At 37.0% G+C, this 19,423-nt stretch overlaps 1 protein-coding gene across 18 annotated transcripts in view; it reads right to left on the minus strand.

Annotated features, from left to right (window-relative positions):
- Positions 1-923: 923 nt before the first annotated feature.
- Positions 924-19,423, minus strand: part of CDH12 (cadherin 12) — a 646,759-nt gene continuing 628,259 nt past the window's right edge. For all 18 annotated transcript variants that reach the window (XM_068931482.1, XM_068931489.1, XM_068931495.1 and 15 more), the window contains 4 exons: positions 15,530-15,651; positions 13,872-13,989; positions 7,892-8,143; positions 924-2,958 (listed from right to left, as the gene is read on the minus strand). In XM_068931482.1, the coding sequence (XP_068787583.1) occupies positions 2,459-2,958; positions 7,892-8,143; positions 13,872-13,989; positions 15,530-15,651 (992 nt within the window). In that variant the 3' untranslated portion in view covers positions 924-2,458. The remainder of the gene's footprint in view (positions 2,959-7,891; positions 8,144-13,871; positions 13,990-15,529; positions 15,652-19,423) is intronic.

Here is a 19,423-nt window from a genome sequence, read left to right on the forward strand (position 1 = left end):
CATCTCAGTTACAAACCTCTTAAATGTGAAAAATATGCATTTGATAATCAATTTGGTATTCATTTAGCATACAACAACTCACTGGTAAATACGGATTGTATGTGTTTAATATCACATTTTCTGTCTACTCTTTTTGGTAGTCAAGCTCCCCTGCAGATTGCCCTGCTCAAAGTAAATGCCAACCTGTGCTAGAGTCTCAGAATTGTAACTTTCTCAGGAGCACGCATGCCACGTGATGTCAGAAAACCAAATTCTGCTCTCAGTTACATTGATTTTGATAGTGAATATATGTCTAACAGTTACTAAGAGCAGAACTTGGCCACAAGGTTGCACATCTGTGCCTGAGCAGTGCGAGATGCTTGTTTCAGCCTTGGCAGCAGGGGGGTGAGTGAATTGTTCCTTGATACATGATGAAGCACTGCCAGGTACTGCCACAGGAGTGAATTTTGCATGAATTGACCCTAGGTTATAACCCATAGCAAGTACTTGGTTTTCTACAAAGCTCTCTTTAGGCCTACTCTGCAGTACAAAGTTGCCTTTACTGCACCACCAAGATACATGAAGATAAAATACCCCCTTCCACACCAAAATTGATGTGCTGGCAAACTGACCCCACCACTCCATCTGCTTTGCTATGGTGTGAGAAGAGAGCTTTTGGTTCATCTTTCAGGAAACACAAGGTTCCTTTGCTGATAACAGAAAAAAATACCCTTTCTTGTTAGCATATGCTGTGTGTCTTCCTCAGTGCTCTGCTGGCATAAACTGTGCCAACAGTGCCCTGTAATGTAGCTGTGCCCAATTGTGCTGAACAATCCAAATCTTATTTACCTATACACCTTTTTAAAATCTCTTTGGGAGTGTCATTATACCAACTTTGAAGTATACTTAGATGTCCACAAATCAGTTAAGGGAACTTTGTGTACTTTAATTATCCAGCCTGTGAGCTAACTATGTCTGGTAGTTATTAATTCTTCAGTGTTACAAAAGGTAAGCTATAGATATGAGGTGAATAAAAGACTTCCGATTCATGGAAGACTCAGGCTGACCTTGCCTGTGCCATTAATCATGAGTACAGCTCAAGCAGATTGTATAGCAATGCAGTGATTTCAGAAGGAGAGTACAAGGATATCTGCACTTTGGGGGCCATAAACCATTGTTTTCAAAATGCCTTAGATCATCAGAAAAAGTCACATGAAATAGTTTTACAGGAGATCTCCCATGGCATAATACCCTGTGCATATCTGTGCTTCTCATTTCCTGCATTTCTGTTTATGCATGGGTATGTACATGAAGTGTGGACAAATATGCTGTTTTATATTTTTATTCTGCCTCTAAGAATATTTTGGCAAAAACAAATTAATATAATTTCCATCCTCAGAATGCTCTCTGAAATGCTTGATGTGAGTCTGACACCAAAATACAATAATATGCTGAATTGTAGCAAATGGTCAGTTTTACAGACTGAAATAACTATCTCTACAATATGTATGTCTATAGTACCTACAGAGTAACAATCTAATCGCAAAAAAAAGTGATGTGAAGTTCTTTACATATATTCTTTAGTGATACTTACAAGGAAGAAAATGACTTTGTACTAAAAATACAACAATACCCTTAAAAAAAACCGGTCTCCATTTTATGTTTTAGTAATAGTTTCATTTTAAAGAAGAGGGGGAGCCAAGTGAAATTTCCTTCATGTAAAGAAATAGCTGCTTTCATCTTTTTATTATTCTGGAAAAAATGTATTTTGATGAATATTTTAAATACTCATTGATGTATGCTAAGTTCTTTTCCTTTTTTAATTTGATCTTTACATCTTCAAAGTGAGCAATAGCATTTTAAATTTAAATTTTCAGTGAAATTTTGGAAGAAGAAATATGATGTCTTGACATACTGATTTTATCTTTAAAAAAACCCCAAACCACAGAACATACCCCGCCTTAGTTGTAGTTATTAGACACACTCCAGAAAGTTATCTTCATTTTTGCTCTAAAATGATTAGAAGTCAGCATGTTGCTATTGCTTCTTGTTCTTAGAGTTTATGTCCTTTATGTCCAATTTACCATTCAGTTTTGTAACACCATCACAGCAGACTCTTTCTCTCTTAAATGATAAAAGTTTCAATAGGCACTTTAGTGGAATTACGAAAAAGCTACCACTCTTCCACCGTGATGCCAGAAAGCTATCTTCTTTCTAAGTCATGTCAGTAAACTGTACCTAGTAGGCCTGAGCTTGTCTCAGTGTAATTCCAAAGTAACAAAATAACAACAACAAAAAATTGTGTATATTACAGGATTCGCAGATCAAACCAAAACTGACAGTATGATAAATTAGTACATTGCTGGAAACATTGCTGTCTTTTATAATCAAAGGAGTCTTTTCCTAATATAAAGCTTAGGTTTATCTTTTTAATTTTTTGTCATTTTGCGTTTTTTAATTTCATCTTTATATTTTTTTCTTAAGTGACTTTGTCAGGGTTGTAACTTTCTTCTTCTCCAAACAAGTCTGCCAAAATCTTAAAGCGAGGTCCCCAGTCACTCAGATAGTCATAATCTTGGTCTGCCTCTGTAGTAAGTGAATCTATAGAGCTGAGAGACTCTGCAACAGATCCGTTTCCTTCATAGGCATATGTTGCCAAGGAGTCATAAGGGGGTGCAGTTGGATCCACATCATTTTCCTGCAGCCTTTGATTAATGAAATCTCTTATGTCTGTGTTATCTTCCGCTGGTGGTCTCTGACGCGGAAAACGCAAGGTATCTGGTTTTATGTCCCTGCGTATTTTGTTATCTTCAATCACTTTGGGATTCCTCAGGGCACCTATGTCGAAAGCCTGGGTGTCCTCTTCTCCACCTCCTTCATCATCATAATGGATAACATTATCTCTGATATCTTCTTTAGAGGTCATCAGGGTATCCTTTTTCTTCTGCCTCCGCAGTGCTACATACAGTACCACAATGACTGTAATGAGAAAAAACTTAAGTTAAGACATGCACAGAAATAATTTGCTACTCTGATGACATACCATTATATCCTCCTTTGAAAGCTGCAAGCAATCAAAGGGGTTTTTTTCCCTTAGAAGATATGTTCCTATTTTTTATAAATAACAGTACTCTAGCCAATGAAAAGACATTTGCTGTTTGATGTATGAATCTAACTTTCCTTACTACTAGCTGTGCTATTGAAAGAAGTAACAAATTATTTTCTCATAAAGCAAGCTAGCAGGAAAATTGAGTTGGGCAGGACTTCAGCTTTTTAGTTCAGAGGGAGAGATGTGATTTTTTTGTAAAATATCTTGTGTAGCAGAATAGAGAAAAAAAATCCAAATTCCCACAAAACAGTACTGAAGAGAAAAAAAAATAATTTGGAAACTTTGAAATTGTCTCTTGGAGAAAAAAAAAAAAAAATCTTAGCCTCAGCTTTTTTTAGAGCAGACTCTTGGCCTCTACAGGGATCTGCTTGGAAGAATTTCATGCGAGATCATCCGGGAGAGAAGAGGGGTTCAGGGGAGCTAGTTGATTTTCAAGGATTGCTTCCTCCAAGATCAGGAATGATCCATCTCAATGAGCAAGAAATCAAGCTGAGGCACCAGGGGTCCTGCATCAGCAAGGAGCTCTGGAGTAAGCTAAGACATAAAAAGGAAGTGTACAAGAGGTGGGAGCAGGGACAAGTGAATTGGGAAGAATATAGAGACACTGTGCAAGCATGCAGGGATGGGGTCAGGAAAGCCAAAGCTCATCTGAAGTTAAAATTGATGAGGGATTTAAAGGGCAACAAGACAGACTTCTACAAGTACATCAGCAGCAAAAGGAAGAATAGGAAAAACGTGGGCCCACTGCTGAATGGGGCAGCGGGCCCTGGTAACAAAGGACACTGAGAAGGCAGAGGTACCAAATGCCTTCCTCGCCTCAGTCTTTACTGATAAGACCAGCCTTCAGGAATCCCAGGCCTCTGAGACCAGTGGAAAAGTCTTCTCAGCAAGAAAGACTTACTCTTAATGAAGGAGGATCAGGAAACATCAGGAAAGATTAAAAAAAAAAAAAAAGGAAATATACACTTTCATAGGACCTAAGGGAATGCACCGGTGGGTGCTGAGAGAGCTGGCTGGTGTCATTGCAAGGCTAGTTGTGATGATCTTTGAAAGGTCATGGCAATCAGGAGAGATGCCTGAGGACAGGAAGAGAGCAAATGTCACCCCTCTCATCTTCAAGAAGGGTAAGAAGGAGGATTCAGGGAGCTACACGCCAGTCAGCCTCACCTTAATCCCTGGGAAGTTAATGGAGCAGCTCATCCAGACACATGAAGGACGCAAAGGTGATGGGGGTAGTCAGCATGTATCTATGAAGGCAAAATCGTTCTTAACCAACCTGGCACCTTTTAAAAATGAGGTGACCAGCTGGATGGATGAAGGGACAAGAGTGGATGTTGTTTGTCTCAACTTCAGGAAGGCTTTTGGCACTGAATCTCATAATATCCTTACAGAGAAATTGAGGAAGTGCTGACTAGACAAGCAGACAGTGAGATAGATTGAAAATTGATGGAACTACCGAGCTCAAAGGGTTGTGATCAGCAGCGTGAAGTCCACTGGAGGCAAATCACTAGTGGTGTCCCCTAGGAGTTGATAATGGGGCAAATACCATTTCACATCTTCATTGGTGACCTGGATGATGGGACAGAGCACACCCTCAGCAAGTTTGCAGGTCATGCTGCCATTCACATGGACCATGACCAGCTGGAGAAAGAACCTGACAGGAAACTCATGAAGTTCAACAAAGAGAAATGCTGAGATTTGCACCAGGGAAGGAATAACCCCTTGCACCAGCCCAGTCTGGGTGCTAAGTGGCTGGAGAGCAGCTCTGCAGAAGAAGACCTGAGCAGCCTTCTGAACCAACAGTATCCTGTGCTGCATTAGGTAAAGGACTGCCAGCAGGGCACCTCGAGGGAGGTGATCCTTCACCTCTGCTCAGTCCTGGTGAGACTACATTTGGAGTGCTGTGTCCAGTGCTGGCCTCCCCAACACAGAAGAGACATCGACAAACTGGCATGAATCTAGCAAAGAGCTACTAAAATGATTAAGGGACTAGAGCATCTGTCATTGGAGGAAAGGTGGAGAGAGCCAAAGCCTGGAGAAGAGGAGGCTCAGGGGAGTCTTGTCAGTCTGTATAAATACTTGATGGGAGAGTTTAAAGAAGATGGAGCCAGACTCTTCTCAGTGGTGCCCAGTGACAGGACAAAAGGCAGTGGGCACTAACTGAATGCAGGAAATTCCATTTATACATACAAACTTTTTTACTGCGGTGGTGACTGAAAACACTGCAACAGGTTACCCAGAGTCTCCAACATTTGAGACACTCAAAACTTGACTGGACAATGTCTTGGGCAACCTGCTGTATTTGACCTTGCTTTTAGTGAAAGGTCTGGACTAGACAATCTCTAGAAGTCACTTCCAAACTCGACTGCTGTAGGATTTTATGATTCTCTCTAATATAAACTATTAAAGATAATTTTATTCAAAATGGCAACTGAAAAGCTTTCCTGCTGGTTTGTGTGGTTTTTTTTCCAATCTTTTTCTTCGAATATATATTTTACTGAAGGCAACACCTTTCTGCAAAATCTTGTAATAAACAGGCACTTTGATACATGAAATTCTCTGAATTTTTGTGGAAATTACAGTGTTCTAAGTGCTGATGATGAAGTAACACAATAATGACTGAAGAGTTGCAGTGATTATAAATTTATGGTCAGGCTTGTGTAGTTTAAAATAACTCTGATACTGGCTGTACGTTGACTGTATTTTATGTAGAAGTGGCTTCAACAAAAATCATTTTAAATACAGTTTTAAAGACTCTTTATCAGGTTAGGTCCACAGCAAGATTATCAATGCAATAGTAAGCAGGAGAAAGTCTGCATATAAAATAAATATCATTCTCTTGGGCTACATACAGCACTGGGGATCTCATTATATAAAATTAATTTTTCTAGGCAATATTACCAGGTTGATTGGAATGAAAAGAATTATCTAAAGGCCAAAGCTTCTCTTCCGAACCCAACCTGAGTAATTCAGTCTAGAGCTCTGTGGAAAGCAGGATTGAAAATATCTCCTTTAGTGCCGTATATGCATCAATCAGCAGCACAGTTAATAAGTTCTTTGACATAATTGTTTTTGTTTGAATTATTGCTGTTTTACTGAAATAAAATGTAATTTGTTTCAATGAACCATTAGGGAAAGATAAACAGTTTTTTTGAAGGTGTGCATGATCCCCTAGCAAATTTCAGGGAAATTCAGACTTCTGGTATTTCCATTTTCCCAGAAATTCTGCTGCGGTAAATGACCTTTGGACTAAGAGCACCAAGCTCCCTGCTGCTTAGTTCACACAGTCCAGATTACTGGACACAAGGGTGGCAACTTGAAAGGCTTTGCTACAGCTACATGTTTGGGACATCTAGGCACTTTGCTCTGTGACAGAGAGCTTAGACAGCCCAAAAATCCTACCTTAAGATGGAGCTCTAAATGACTTTTTTCCTATCTGTTCTTGTGAAAATGAGCTAAAACTTTCTGCTTCATAATGGGATTTGTTTGACACGGAGGCTCATTGTGAGCTGCTTTTACTCAGGGAACCTCTAGAACTAGAAATACAGCTCTGGGAAATTGTGGTAGACGAGACATGCTCCGTGCCACTTTATTTCAGAAGAACTGAACTCTGAGGCTTTTTAATTCTTCAGAATGGGCATATTTGTTATTAATTCCCATTCCATGGGAAGTGTGAACATTTGTAGTTCCATTCTGATTTGAAGCAACATTTTTCTCACAACATAACATTTTTACACAGAGCAGAAATTCTGAATTTTAATTCTGCTACTCAGAAGCTCTGATGTAACCCAGAGCCTGTAGTAATTTGCTTAGGTGGTAAATTACAATATTTATCCAAACACAAAGAGGTATTCATACATTATATTCAGTGTCCACAGCTCTTTTTGCCTGCCTATATAAGGAGCAGGCCTGAGGTCTAAAAAGCCCAATACTATGAAGACAAGGCATGGACCAGCATCTATAAGTATCGGTTGGCATTACACAGTCCACAATGTACCTAGGTAAACTACAAAATAGCCATATTTCATTATCCGTTCATTATTCATATATTTTTAAATATATATAAAATTGCTATATATAATATGTGTATTATATATGTGTGTATGTGTGTATATATATATAAATATGTATGTATGTATATTATATATAAGCAGCTGCACATGAGTATTGATTAACCTTGGCCACATGAATATTGATTAACCTTGGCATGCGGACATTAAGATAAGATTTAAATATAATGTAGATCCAGATGACAACATCACATTATGGAATTTACGCCTGCCTGAAATGAAAATGTTCCTGTTAAGGTTTACCACAGTCTAGCCAGTCATAGCTAGCCAGCCTGTGGCTATGTTGTTTCATTACAACTATATTCTCCTCTCTCATTTCATCATTCTTTTTTCTTAATGACTTACAAATTGGTATTAAGAATTAAATAAAGGCCCTTTCTAAGCCTTAGCTTCTGTCGGTAGGACTTGCCCACCTTAGTAATTTTAAGTATATGGATATCAGTTCTTCAAGAAAGGTATTTAATCAAAACCATTTCAGAAAAAAATTTGCATTTCAGACTCCACTGGAAGCTAGTTTTCTTTATGCAGTAAGAAATATGTAGATACTAGTAGATTCACATTCATGGTCAGTGCTTTGGGATGGTTTTCTAGAAAGATGCAGCACAAAATTTCTCATAAACAGTCACGTATTTTCAATGGCTTTTGTTAAACAATAGATGAAACTAATGACAACACAAGTTAAGTCACAGGTGAGTTAGAATATCGCACTTCACCTGATACCATGAGAACTGACCTAGAAGTATAACAATGCACAACAGGATTGCAATCAGTGCACCCGTGCTGAGGCCTACTGGTAAGAAGATTGCTTCCACATTGCAGGACAGGATGGTACCGTCAGAATCACACCTGCAGACCCGAATAGTCATTGTATTTGTGCTGCTCTGGACAGGGTAACTGCTGTCTTCTATCACCACTGGAAGAAAATGCAGCTCTTGCTGCCTTCTGCTGTAACCGTTTCTCCTGGTTTCAATCCCAGCTGTGTTGTCTGTAAAACATGGCACAGTCATGACAAGTTTTTTTGCTATGTACTTCAATTCACATTTTAAGTTTGTATCACCTTAAATAGTAGGAAGCTACTCCCTCTTTGAAACTCAGGGGATTATACGCTCCCTGTAATTACCTTGTTTTATCCTTACAGAAGCTGTTGTATTCGGATTCGTATAGCTAAAGAACCTATTTTTTGCAGAGCATCAAATAATCTTCTGTTTCTTGTAAATAAATCCTGCTCAGCTTGACAGCTAACATTTCAAAGTAGACATAACTAAAAAAAATACATTATAGGTATTAGGTTAGGAAGGCTTTTCAGTTTTTCCTTTCTCATTATCTCCTTGTTATAATCTAAGACCATGGTCCAAAAGACTTTGATTGCAAGTGTATTTAGGACTGAGTCTCCTAATGAATTCATTTCATTTTAAAACTAAAAGATACCTGGGCAGAATACAAAAACCCTTCTAGTTTCTCATCCCATTAAAAATAAATACAGAAGCGAACTGAGTAGTTTGTAGTCAGTACATTTCCCACTAATTAGTCACGAATGTGCTCAGAGCTCCCAGAAGTTATGTTTTGTCATTTCTTCCCAGTATCTATTCAGCTACCACTGCTTTTCTTGACTTAGACAAACTGGAGTAGCAAGGAAACGATGTGCAAATTAAAAGAATTGCATTGAAAGCAAAAAGAAAGTGAAATTAGCAGGGAATTAGCTGACAGGTCTGAATGAGGGTAGCCTGCAGCAGTCACTGTTTTGCCATCTTCCCCATATGCTTTACTATATCTTTGAAAGAGTTGACTTGCTGACCCTGTTGTGCCTTTTAAAGCAGCTTGCAGTTTTGTTATTAGGTATGAAGATTAAGGGCCCTTAATTCAATGTGCAAATATACGTGTGCAATTCTGGTTAAGGAAGAATAATAAGATTAATAAGAAGGAAGCCTAAATATCCAAAATAAGATGTGTTTTGACCAGGGACCATTCAGAAAGCACTTAATTGACAAAAGACTTTTATCGGAAGTCACCATTTTATCAAACTCAAATATTGCATGTGGACATGTTAAATTCAGTGCCAGTTAGTTTTGAAAAATAAATTGTTCTTTTACTGTTTCATTTTGATACTCTAAGAATATTCGTAATTGTTTGCATCGAACTGATTTCAGCTTGCGCTTTATCTCTATGATCAATCATCCACCATATGAAAAGTTGTATATCTAATTTGAAATCATCCAGCTTCATTTCCCATTATTTCTATTCATTTTTTTCCAGTTGCAATAGTAAAGATCACTTTAATATGTGGTACAATGTAACCAAACTACTTCCCATTCTCCTTTGAGAGGAACCACACAGATAGAGCTCTTAAGTCTTTGGCTTTTAATATCTTTTGTTGTTCTTTTACGACTCCCTTCCATATGTTTAAGGTCCTTTTGAAAACAGAGACACAGGCACGTGTTTGAACTTTACACAGAAGCAGCCGGACGCTGAGATTCCTTCTGTCTTTTAGGTCTGTCTGTTCACAATAAACTCATTTTCAGGGCATGCAGGACAGGGAATTGTCTGGAGGGAAGGAAAATTCTCTCTTATAAGGGAGGAACTGCATGCGCTCAGCGAGGAAAAAAACCCTATTGGGCACAGAGGGACACTGCCAAAGCAGGAGCCTGAGGCCAGAAGGAGGTGAGTAGATCCACGGTAAGCACTCCAGCCCTGCCACAGCCTTGCACAGCTGTTCACAGCGGGCAGACTGGTCTCGGCACTGCTGTGGGCATATTCTAGAAGCCTGCATGATGTGCTAGGTCCTGGTTCGCCAATAAAACGCCTCCTGTGTTTTTAGAGACACTCCGAAAGGCAGTTGTAAGCTCCTACCTTGCTTTATTCTGTTAATTAAGTTGATTCCTGGAAAGTATGGAAGCTGAAAAATTTATTTTCTTGGGTGCATGTATAGGCATGTTGCATCTGTTATAATATCACACCACATTTATCACATCATATTTAGCCGTATAGACTAGCACTAGTGGTTGGGCTTGTTGCTGTGTTTGAAAATGACAAAAGATATCTTGAATCATAAAATTATGAACTGTAACACAGTGAACAAGATTGTTTGCTCAAAAAAACCCCAAGATTCCTCTCACAAAGTACCTGCTTGATATCAACAAAATTGCTAGCTCAAAATTTTTGATATATATGTTTGCAAAAGGTTTTTTAGGTTTTTAAAAGGATTTTTTTTTTATGGTTTTAAAAGGCAATAGGGCAGTAAGGTTGTGTTATTAGACCTCTAACCTGTGCACAAAGCAGACCTTCCACCTCTTTGGAAAACAAAGACAGAAGATAATGAAAACGTGCTACAGATTTTCTATCATCTGGACAAATTTTTCTAATAGTACTGTAAAATCTTCAAAAATTACAAAATCCTTTATGTTTGGAAAACATTCCACAAAACCTTTTTTCTGCTTACTTACATTTATGAAATAGTGTAATTCTTTCGTCTTTTTTAATATGTGTTAAGAAACTTATAAGATTTTAAGATTGTGCACATACATATATAAATAAAGAAAGCGATAGAGAGAGAGAGAGAGAATTGTCTCTGCTAAAGTGCTGGGCTACATTTTTTTTTGTTTCATAAGTTAATATTATTCACACATACACACACAGACACACACTTACATATGTATGTATTATGCATGCAAAGTTGTGCATCTATCTTCCCGTGGCAGCTTCTAATTCCATTACTATGGAACTACTGCATTTGTGTTTAAACAATAGAGAAAAGTTGTTAACTGGTTATTAAGACAAGTGGTCAAGGAGTTGGCAAGTGTCAACATTGCTTGAAAAAAAAGAGAAATTTAATTATCTAATAATACTTAAGCAATTTCCTCCCCAAACTCATAATATACTTGCCAAACTCATAATATACTTGAAATATACTTTTCAAAGGCTGTAAACCATAAAGATTATTGAATTTAATTATCATATGACCTTTTTAAGTTTAAAGACTCTCTTGAAGAATTAAATATTTTAATGAGGCCTGAGGAGAACTAGAACTAGAAGACTTTTACACTAAAAAAAAATAGTTTGCAATTATTTGAAACAATTTAATCTTAGTGAAATTAAAGGATATTTCGGCAATGGGCAGAAAAAAAAATGAAGTTAAAATACTAAATAAATCCCCATCAAAAGAACGAAGTTGTTGAGAAATTTACTGCATTTACATTATACAACCACTTATTTATGAATATATTACCTATGAGGGCCTTCAAACGTGTTTAAAAGTGAAGGAATGAAAATAATTCATGTAAAACATGGGCAAGCTCTAAAGAGATATAATTCCTTTCTTTCATGAAAATATAAAGAGAGATGATATATGTTTTTTTCTGTATCATAATCCTTAGCAAAGTTCAGTATTTTCTAAGGGCATACTACAGATGGAGAATAAAGAAACTACAGTGCAGTATTATGGAGAGGGGCGCAAACTTCAGCTTCAACTTTACCCAGTTTTACAGTCCAGTGGGACACAGGTGTCAAGCATTTAAATCTTGCTTGGTGTAATTATTGTTAGATATTGAAATGCAATACTATTTTTACATACTAAAAACTGTTACAATTAAACTGTTTAGACTAATCATTTGTGGAGAAAAGCAATGATCTAATCTTCTAAGAATAGAACTAAGAGGATTTAATTCTATTATAAAGTTATCCTTAATAATATTCATTGAACTATGCCTCAAGACAACTATTTGAATTACCTCTGCTAAAATGCTGGGCTCTATATATTTTTTTTTTGGTTTTGTAAGTTAATATTATTCACATTCCCCGTTTTATAAATTATTATGGCTTCGTTATACACTAAATAGTATTTACAAATCTTTAAGTGAAATTCTTTGCTCAGCTGAAAAGTCTTCTTGGCTATCTATGATGTATTAAAACAGAAGTAACTCATAACTCGTAACTATTTTTGTCTTATTTTCTTCACAAAGAAGCTATACCAAAAAAGAGAAGGTAATTTAATACGCACAGTTTATTTTTCTATTGTTTCAAATTTATTTTTTCTTGAACCTTCTTAATGATAACTGTATTCATGTTTAATAGTTATGTTTATTTTGTTGGCTTTAGTTTTGGTATTTCCTAACTGGCAAAAGTGTGTAGCTTCAAAAATAAGGTGAGTCATATACTTAACTGGTTAAAAAAAGAATAATAAGTGGTTCCTCCTATTTTTTTCATTCTCTACATTATCCATTTCTAGTCCTTTTTCAGATGAGATTACTTAATTCTCAAGAACCTGAAACTTTGACAACATACTTAGTATCTTCTCAAGTTAAAATTCAGTAATTAAATATTTTTCCTTAGAAGTAATACTTAAAACTTACATAGTTAAATAGGGAAGGAAAGAAACTGAATTTTATTGGATGAATTTCATTTTTCTTTGCAGAATAATGTGGAACTTTTTTATCGAGAGCTCATAATAACACTATTCTTCTTCAGCAATTACCTAATCACTGAAAAATGCTAAAAGTTTCTTTCAAATAATTACTGCGGAGAAATTTGTTACAGTTTATTACAACATATTATAATAAGGCAAACATCAATACTGCCAGTATATAAAGTACTTACATAGGTACTTGAAAAAGGACTTACAGATTGGAGCAACTGTGTACACATTTGTTATGTTAAAAAAAAATATCTTACTCGGCATCTGCTCAAACCAGGAAGTTCTTAAACTCTGTAAGCATCCTGCATGTCTGCCCTGGGCTTGGACAGGCCTGCCCCAATATCTGTGCTTTCCTCTACCTAATCCATATAAATATATATCTTACTTTAAGATAAGGCACCTTATCTCTTAAAGGACCCAATTAGTTGTTATGCCTTCATACTTGTTTTGATAATTGTTATTATTAATTGTTACGTTATCATCAGTCTTACAATAAGTAGAGGTACCACTTTGTGAAGAAACAAAGTACAGCACAATTAATTTGGCAGTAAGGGTATTGGATTCTATATAAACAGTATAAAAAGGAACAGCAGAAATATGAAGAAAAAATTTGCCTACTAACAAGCAAATCAGGAAAAAGTAAGTAACAAAAAAGAAAAAGATGCTCAGAGGGTTTTTTTTTATCTCTTTCTGTTCACAAGAGTATATGCTTGAAGATGCCTTTTCATCTTGGATTGCTCTTTGCCACTTATTGAGAGCATTCAAGTGAAAAAAGGAAAGATGACCAGTTATGACAAAAATTGGGGAAACAATCAGACACGTTAATCATATAAATCCACAAGCTATGGGGGGTGTTGTGGGATGTCATTATACTGCAGCAGGACTGTACATATTTAAAATTAATTCGTCCGTAGGACTACATTTCCTACAGAAAGCACAATAGCTGGAAACTTCAAAAACAATTAGCAAGGTAATAATATTTGTATGCCTTATGTAAAAGTACACTTGCATTGGCAAACGAATTCTTTCTGAGACACTGAGTGATAACAGGAAGAAAATACAACAGTAATACTTTCACATGCCTCTAGGAAAATCTCAGTGTGTCATGACCATTCCTGTCCTCTAAAATGAGAAAAGATGCAAGAGCTGAAATTATGTTAATATATATCCGACTGTTTAACAGTTATAAAAATATGTTAAATATAAAAAGTTCATCTGTAGGCACAACTGTAATACGAAGTTATCATAATTGTCATTGTAATTCCAGCCTGCTGCTCTGAAAGAGAGATATGGGCAAACAACTTACTTCTGTAGTCATGGACTGTGAAATTTGGTTTGTTGGAAGCCTCAGGTGACAATCTGAAGGAAAACCTTTGCCCAGCTGGTGACAAATCTTTGTCTGCTGCAGTGATAGTCTGTATTACCTGAAACCAGATTAAAATTAAATTTGAAGTCAGTTTACTCTTCTAAAATAAGCAGTTTTGTAGAAGTGGAAAGTGATCCTCAGATGAAACAATGACAGTGAACATCCTGCTGGATTATTGTCCTTCCTCTAATGTGGTGGAAGGTGGAGGCAAGAAATTTGAGGACTGATGATGTCCCACAAGGTCTCGGACATATGTGAAGGAGATTAGAACGATTTAACACATACTTGATTGCAGAAATATTTAATATTTGTCCTTTGTATCAAAATACTAGTGATTGTTTGCAAGCCCGATAGATTAATAAAGATAGTTTAGTTTATCTGGTGCTACTACTATTACTGCTAGTACATGCTGCAGTACTTCACAAAAGAGCACCCTAATTTTACACCCTGGAATGAATTAAAGAGAGTTTAAAGGTCTGCACCGTTTGGCCATGAAGAAATATTGGGGCAAGAACTTCTGAGTCCAAGTCCTATCTACTGGATTTCAGGCAAGCGCAGTGCAGTTAAAGTGTTTCATGGTAGGGATTTCCACTGATTTTTTTAAAAAAGGAAGGTAACTTTTTATGTAACGAAGGTGTAACTATTTATCTGAGCCTTCCCTGTAAAGGATTCCCCTTTCTACTATTAACAAACTGGTAACTACTAACTAGTAACAAACTACTAAGTATTAGATAAACTACAAGTTCAATTAGGTTCCTCAGTAGGTAGTTGAAATATATAAAATAATAACAAGATGAGATAGGAAGATCTTTGGGAGTTATGGCCAAATCTGTAATAAAAAGGTTCAGATATACTGATTACCTATTACATACATAGGAAGGGGAGTCAGTGATTACATGGCAGGCTGAATATGTTCATTCCACGGCTGGCAGTAATTCACAGAGCTGAAGAGGTGAAGTTACAAGCCTTTTGTTGGAAACAATATCGGCAGTTAATATGTATGATTGTAGGCCATGGCACTTTGCAGTACTACTTTGTTTAATTGTGCAAATTTTGTGCAGAAAGCCCAGATGCCAGCAGCCTCTGGGACAAGCCAGAGCATTTCCTCCCTGAGTTCTCTACTGATACAAGCATCTCTCACGGTATAAGATGTTATTCTGAGTCCAGAAGAGGTTTACCATGTTATGTATATGCTTATAAAAAGAAGCTTTTAGCAGGACTGTTTTTGGAGTTTTGGGGGTTTTTTTGCTTGGAATAGGACACAGAGGTGCATGTAAGGCTGTTCTACTCTGTTTACTCACTTGACTGCAGTTTTTTCCTTACATTTAAGGCTCTTCAAAGCACAGATTCTTTCTCTTATTATGGCTATTCCCTGCACATTATAGGGTGGCTCTGGCCCATATACTCTGGGATAATAAAAATAAACAGACTGTAAAGGTCAACAACCAGAATTCAGAAGGGTGAGTATTTCCAACATAGGCATTTTATTTTTAAAAGTACTCTAAACATGGTGTCATTTTTCAAACCAATAAATTGCTTTTGCTATAAATAATAAGGAAAGAAAAAGCAAAATAGCAAGCATTACAAATTTGAAATACCTGTCCTGGTTTGGCATTTTCACATACAGATGTCTCATACGGAACTGAAATTTCAGGAGGAAACTCGTTGACATCCAGGACATTTATTATAACGTTGACTTTGCTGGTTAATAGTGGGTTACCTATAAATGATTTTTAGGAGAAAAGCATTAAGGAATACTCTTTATGTTTGTTGTCATCACCAGTGTCCATTGCCTGTCATAAAATGTTTTGATCCTGATACTGTGACTTCTAAAAATCCTTGACTTCAGTTTAGTTCTGATTTGTATTAAGGAGAAACCACAAACAAATTTCTTATCATTTTGTACCAGACTTGATCCATTACTGTTCATGGCATAAAGAATCAATCAACATGATTATGTTTATCAAAGCATAATTTACAGAAGTTGAAGATGCATCTGTAATTATAGGTGCAAACTTTTCTACAGATCCCTTTTGATGGAGTCTATGAAAAACACTTGAAGTGATTAAAATCTGGAATTCTTTTTTCCACTGTGGAATGTAGAAAATCAATATTTATTACTTATCCCATTTGCCATTTCAAGATGATAATTAAGTAGGTAAGTAAGTGGAGCATACCCATTTCGTTGATGGAGAAAGTAACAGAAAGGAAAGGTATAAGGATTTGCTAAAAACCACAGTGAGTCCGTTGCAAATTTAGCAGAGAAAAATATACGCTAGCATTCAACTCATGATTAGACCATTAAGCTATGTTATAACACATATTCATTTAACTGTGTAAGTAGCAAATATTTATGTGCAAAAGAAATGCTAAAATATAGTATACACTATCCTTCTGTCCATTGTCTTACTAAGGTAGGACCTCCATCATTTACTAACCTGACCAATTTTAGTCACTAGATATATTTTATAAGCAAGATTGCCTGCAAATTCAATGGCCAGCAGAAAGGAGACACAAATTCAATACAAAGCAGATAAAATTCTCTTTTGCTTTATGCTGAGACACCTTAGATGATAGCAGGTACATAAAAACAGTTTAGGTGCCTGATTTAAAAGGATAATTTATCCCTTTGAATTTAAGAGTGGCATCCACAATGCAGTCACATGTTAATTCTTCAAGAATACCTCGCTGTGAAGCGTGGCTGATGTAGGAATGGCAGAATAGGGTAATGATTAAGAATAAGTAAGAGCTTTCTTGAATCTTCAGATATTAATGAAACCTTTTACAGATGCTCAGTTGTTTGCATTAGCTACTTTGAAATTTGAACAAATCTTTGCACTGGTGGTGTTTATAACAGACATGGTAGGGAAAGAACGTTGCTTCCCAGGCCAACAGTATACTACAACTCAGCATGCACAGAATTTCATGGTAGCACTGCAGAAATTTTACACAATTTTTTTCTTGTTCTTAGGAACGGTTAAATGCAATTTTTTTCACAAGACTTCTGTCAAAGCCAAAACATAGTCCCAAATAATTTCCAAATTAAGTTAGACCCACTGCGAGTAAAACTTTGCTTTATCTGTTTACAAGTAGTAGATAAACGGATCAGCCTGTAGCTTGGAATCTAAAAAACAAAAAACCCCAAATTCCACAATATTTGCAGTTTTTTCCTGTGAGCATACCTAATTTATGAGATTTTTGACAATTGGTTTCGGTTCTCTTTGAAGTCTCTTTCATTTCCAATTCACCATCAACCCTGCTTGCAGGATCTCTCTGCATTGCATGGTATAAATGAGGACAGCATTTGCTATAAAAGTTGGGGACTTCAGTGATTCTTTAGGTAAATGAAGAGGCAAAAGGAATCTAGATCATTTGCTCACAATTAAATCGGTTGCTTTGTCCTAACAGGAAGAAAGGAAGCATCCTAACAGGAAGAAAGGAAGCACTAAGAGGTTATTTTAGTCACTACAGGACAGGACCCTATCTCTGTATAGACTGAGAGAGATTAGATGAGCCACAAGTGGGTGAAGTTCACACAGCTACTGTCAGAAACGGGATCTAACTTGCAGCTAGCCTGCTAGCAGTGTTCTTTGCAAAGAATGCAGCAATTCACACAGACTAACTCAGGTTTTCCTTGAGTTTTTATATGTTCATTTTAAGGCACAGCACTGAACAACAGGAGTTCAGGATAGCTGCAAGCTCATTAGAAATTAATGCATTGATATGAAGGTAGAGCCATAGACATTCCTTTCTTTTGAACCACACTTGAACTGGTGATTCTTTAATCGCACATATGGTACGCAGGAGAGGATAACCCCCATCTTGAGCTTTAAGCTCAGGTTTCTTTAACATTCACAGAATTTGGGCCTAGAGCTAGAGGAAGTGGGAAGATGGTTGGAGCAGGAAGGATTATGTTTCTTTAATGATTATTTCTATTCTTGATGAAACCCTTGAGGACAGGAAAGCAGAAATAAGATCTTACGTATTTTATGTAGTTCCTGTTTTGCAAGACACAAAAGCTATTTCCATACTAGGTAATTAAGTGGCAGCGGGGAACTTTTTGAACATTGGAATGTGATTATTTATACTGTTAAATTCTTATAGCAGCCCCCATTGGCATGGTTATGGCTTGGGGCAACTAATGGTTTCACAGAGTTAGTATGTACTAGGGACCACTCCTAAAGAACTGATTTACATCTGGCCACCCTCTTTGGAAGGCAAGAGTGTTTAATAGTACAGAAGTAGGCCACTTGGTGCCAGCTGGCCTCAGTGCTTGAGATGGACCCTAAGCATGTTTAATTTACTAGCATGAACAGAATCTGTGGAGTCAAAGGTGACCAGAAACAACAACTATTTAGGCTGCTAGGGAGCTGAGAGGAAACTTACTCTAAGAGTTAATTTAAGAGTATGGAGAACCTATCTGACGGCTGACTTCTTATTTACTATCCTCTTACTTCTACGCATGTGTAAGAAGCCCTTCTGCTGCCTGCATTTTTGTGACATCATCTGCATGTTAGCAACACAGTCACCCACCCGTGTTAGCAGCACAGTCATCCACTGCCCACCTTGCCCTGGGTTTCTCTACCAAGGACAAGAACAAAGTTGCAGTGTGTTGTGTTAAGCGTGACAGTAGGCTATCCATCACTCCACACTGGATAACCCCTGAGACGTTCCCAAGGGTTGGCTGTGCTGCAGTTTGGAGACTGATTCCCAGTTTATGTTTAGATTAGATGTTTGGCATTTCTTCAGGATTAGAAATAAAGAGCACAGGATAATTGTACACAGTCAGAGCTGGTCATTACATAACAGGGCTAGAATAACCTCCCATATCCCAGTTCCCTCCAGGGCAACCAGACGCTACTGTTCGTATGCAGCGTGTATTATTTTATTCCTGGGTAACCAGGCCTTCCATGCCTGTGAGAGTACAAATTCACACAGGCAGGCCTAGACCAAGCAGATTTCACAGTTAAATCTTTGCTAAAGGTCCAGGTTCTGCTTCTATTCAAGCCACCAGCCTGCATCATATAATCTCTGGTGCAGATGTGGATGGAGGGGCACGATCTGGAGTTTAGGGAAGAATAATCTTAGTACGTCTATCAAATAAATGTAGTATGAGGACGCTGGGCAAATAACTATTTATAACAGCTATTCACAAACAACTGGGTTTTTAAACATTTTTTTTTTCTCCCTAATGGTTGATATTAACAAAGCTGATTTTAATAAACATAAGGCAATTCTCTTCTGCTTCATTCTTGAAATGTTTTCCCTTGAAAAATGGTAACTTCTGGGGTTTTAGTGCTAATTATAGTCAGACCAATCAATTTGTCTAAATGGTCTAAAAGTCTAAATGGTACATCCACATCTGCACTTATATTTATCTGCTCCCTGCTGCTATACTTAAGCTATCTAAACTGCATGGTACTTGTGCCATTGTTTGAAAGGTAGCTTAATTGTTCAAAAGTCGTAACACTGCAAGACAGAATTATGTTCTG

This window comes from Struthio camelus, chromosome 2, assembly GCF_040807025.1.
Source record: "Struthio camelus isolate bStrCam1 chromosome 2, bStrCam1.hap1, whole genome shotgun sequence".
Classification (NCBI taxonomy): domain Eukaryota; kingdom Metazoa; phylum Chordata; class Aves; order Struthioniformes; family Struthionidae; genus Struthio; species Struthio camelus.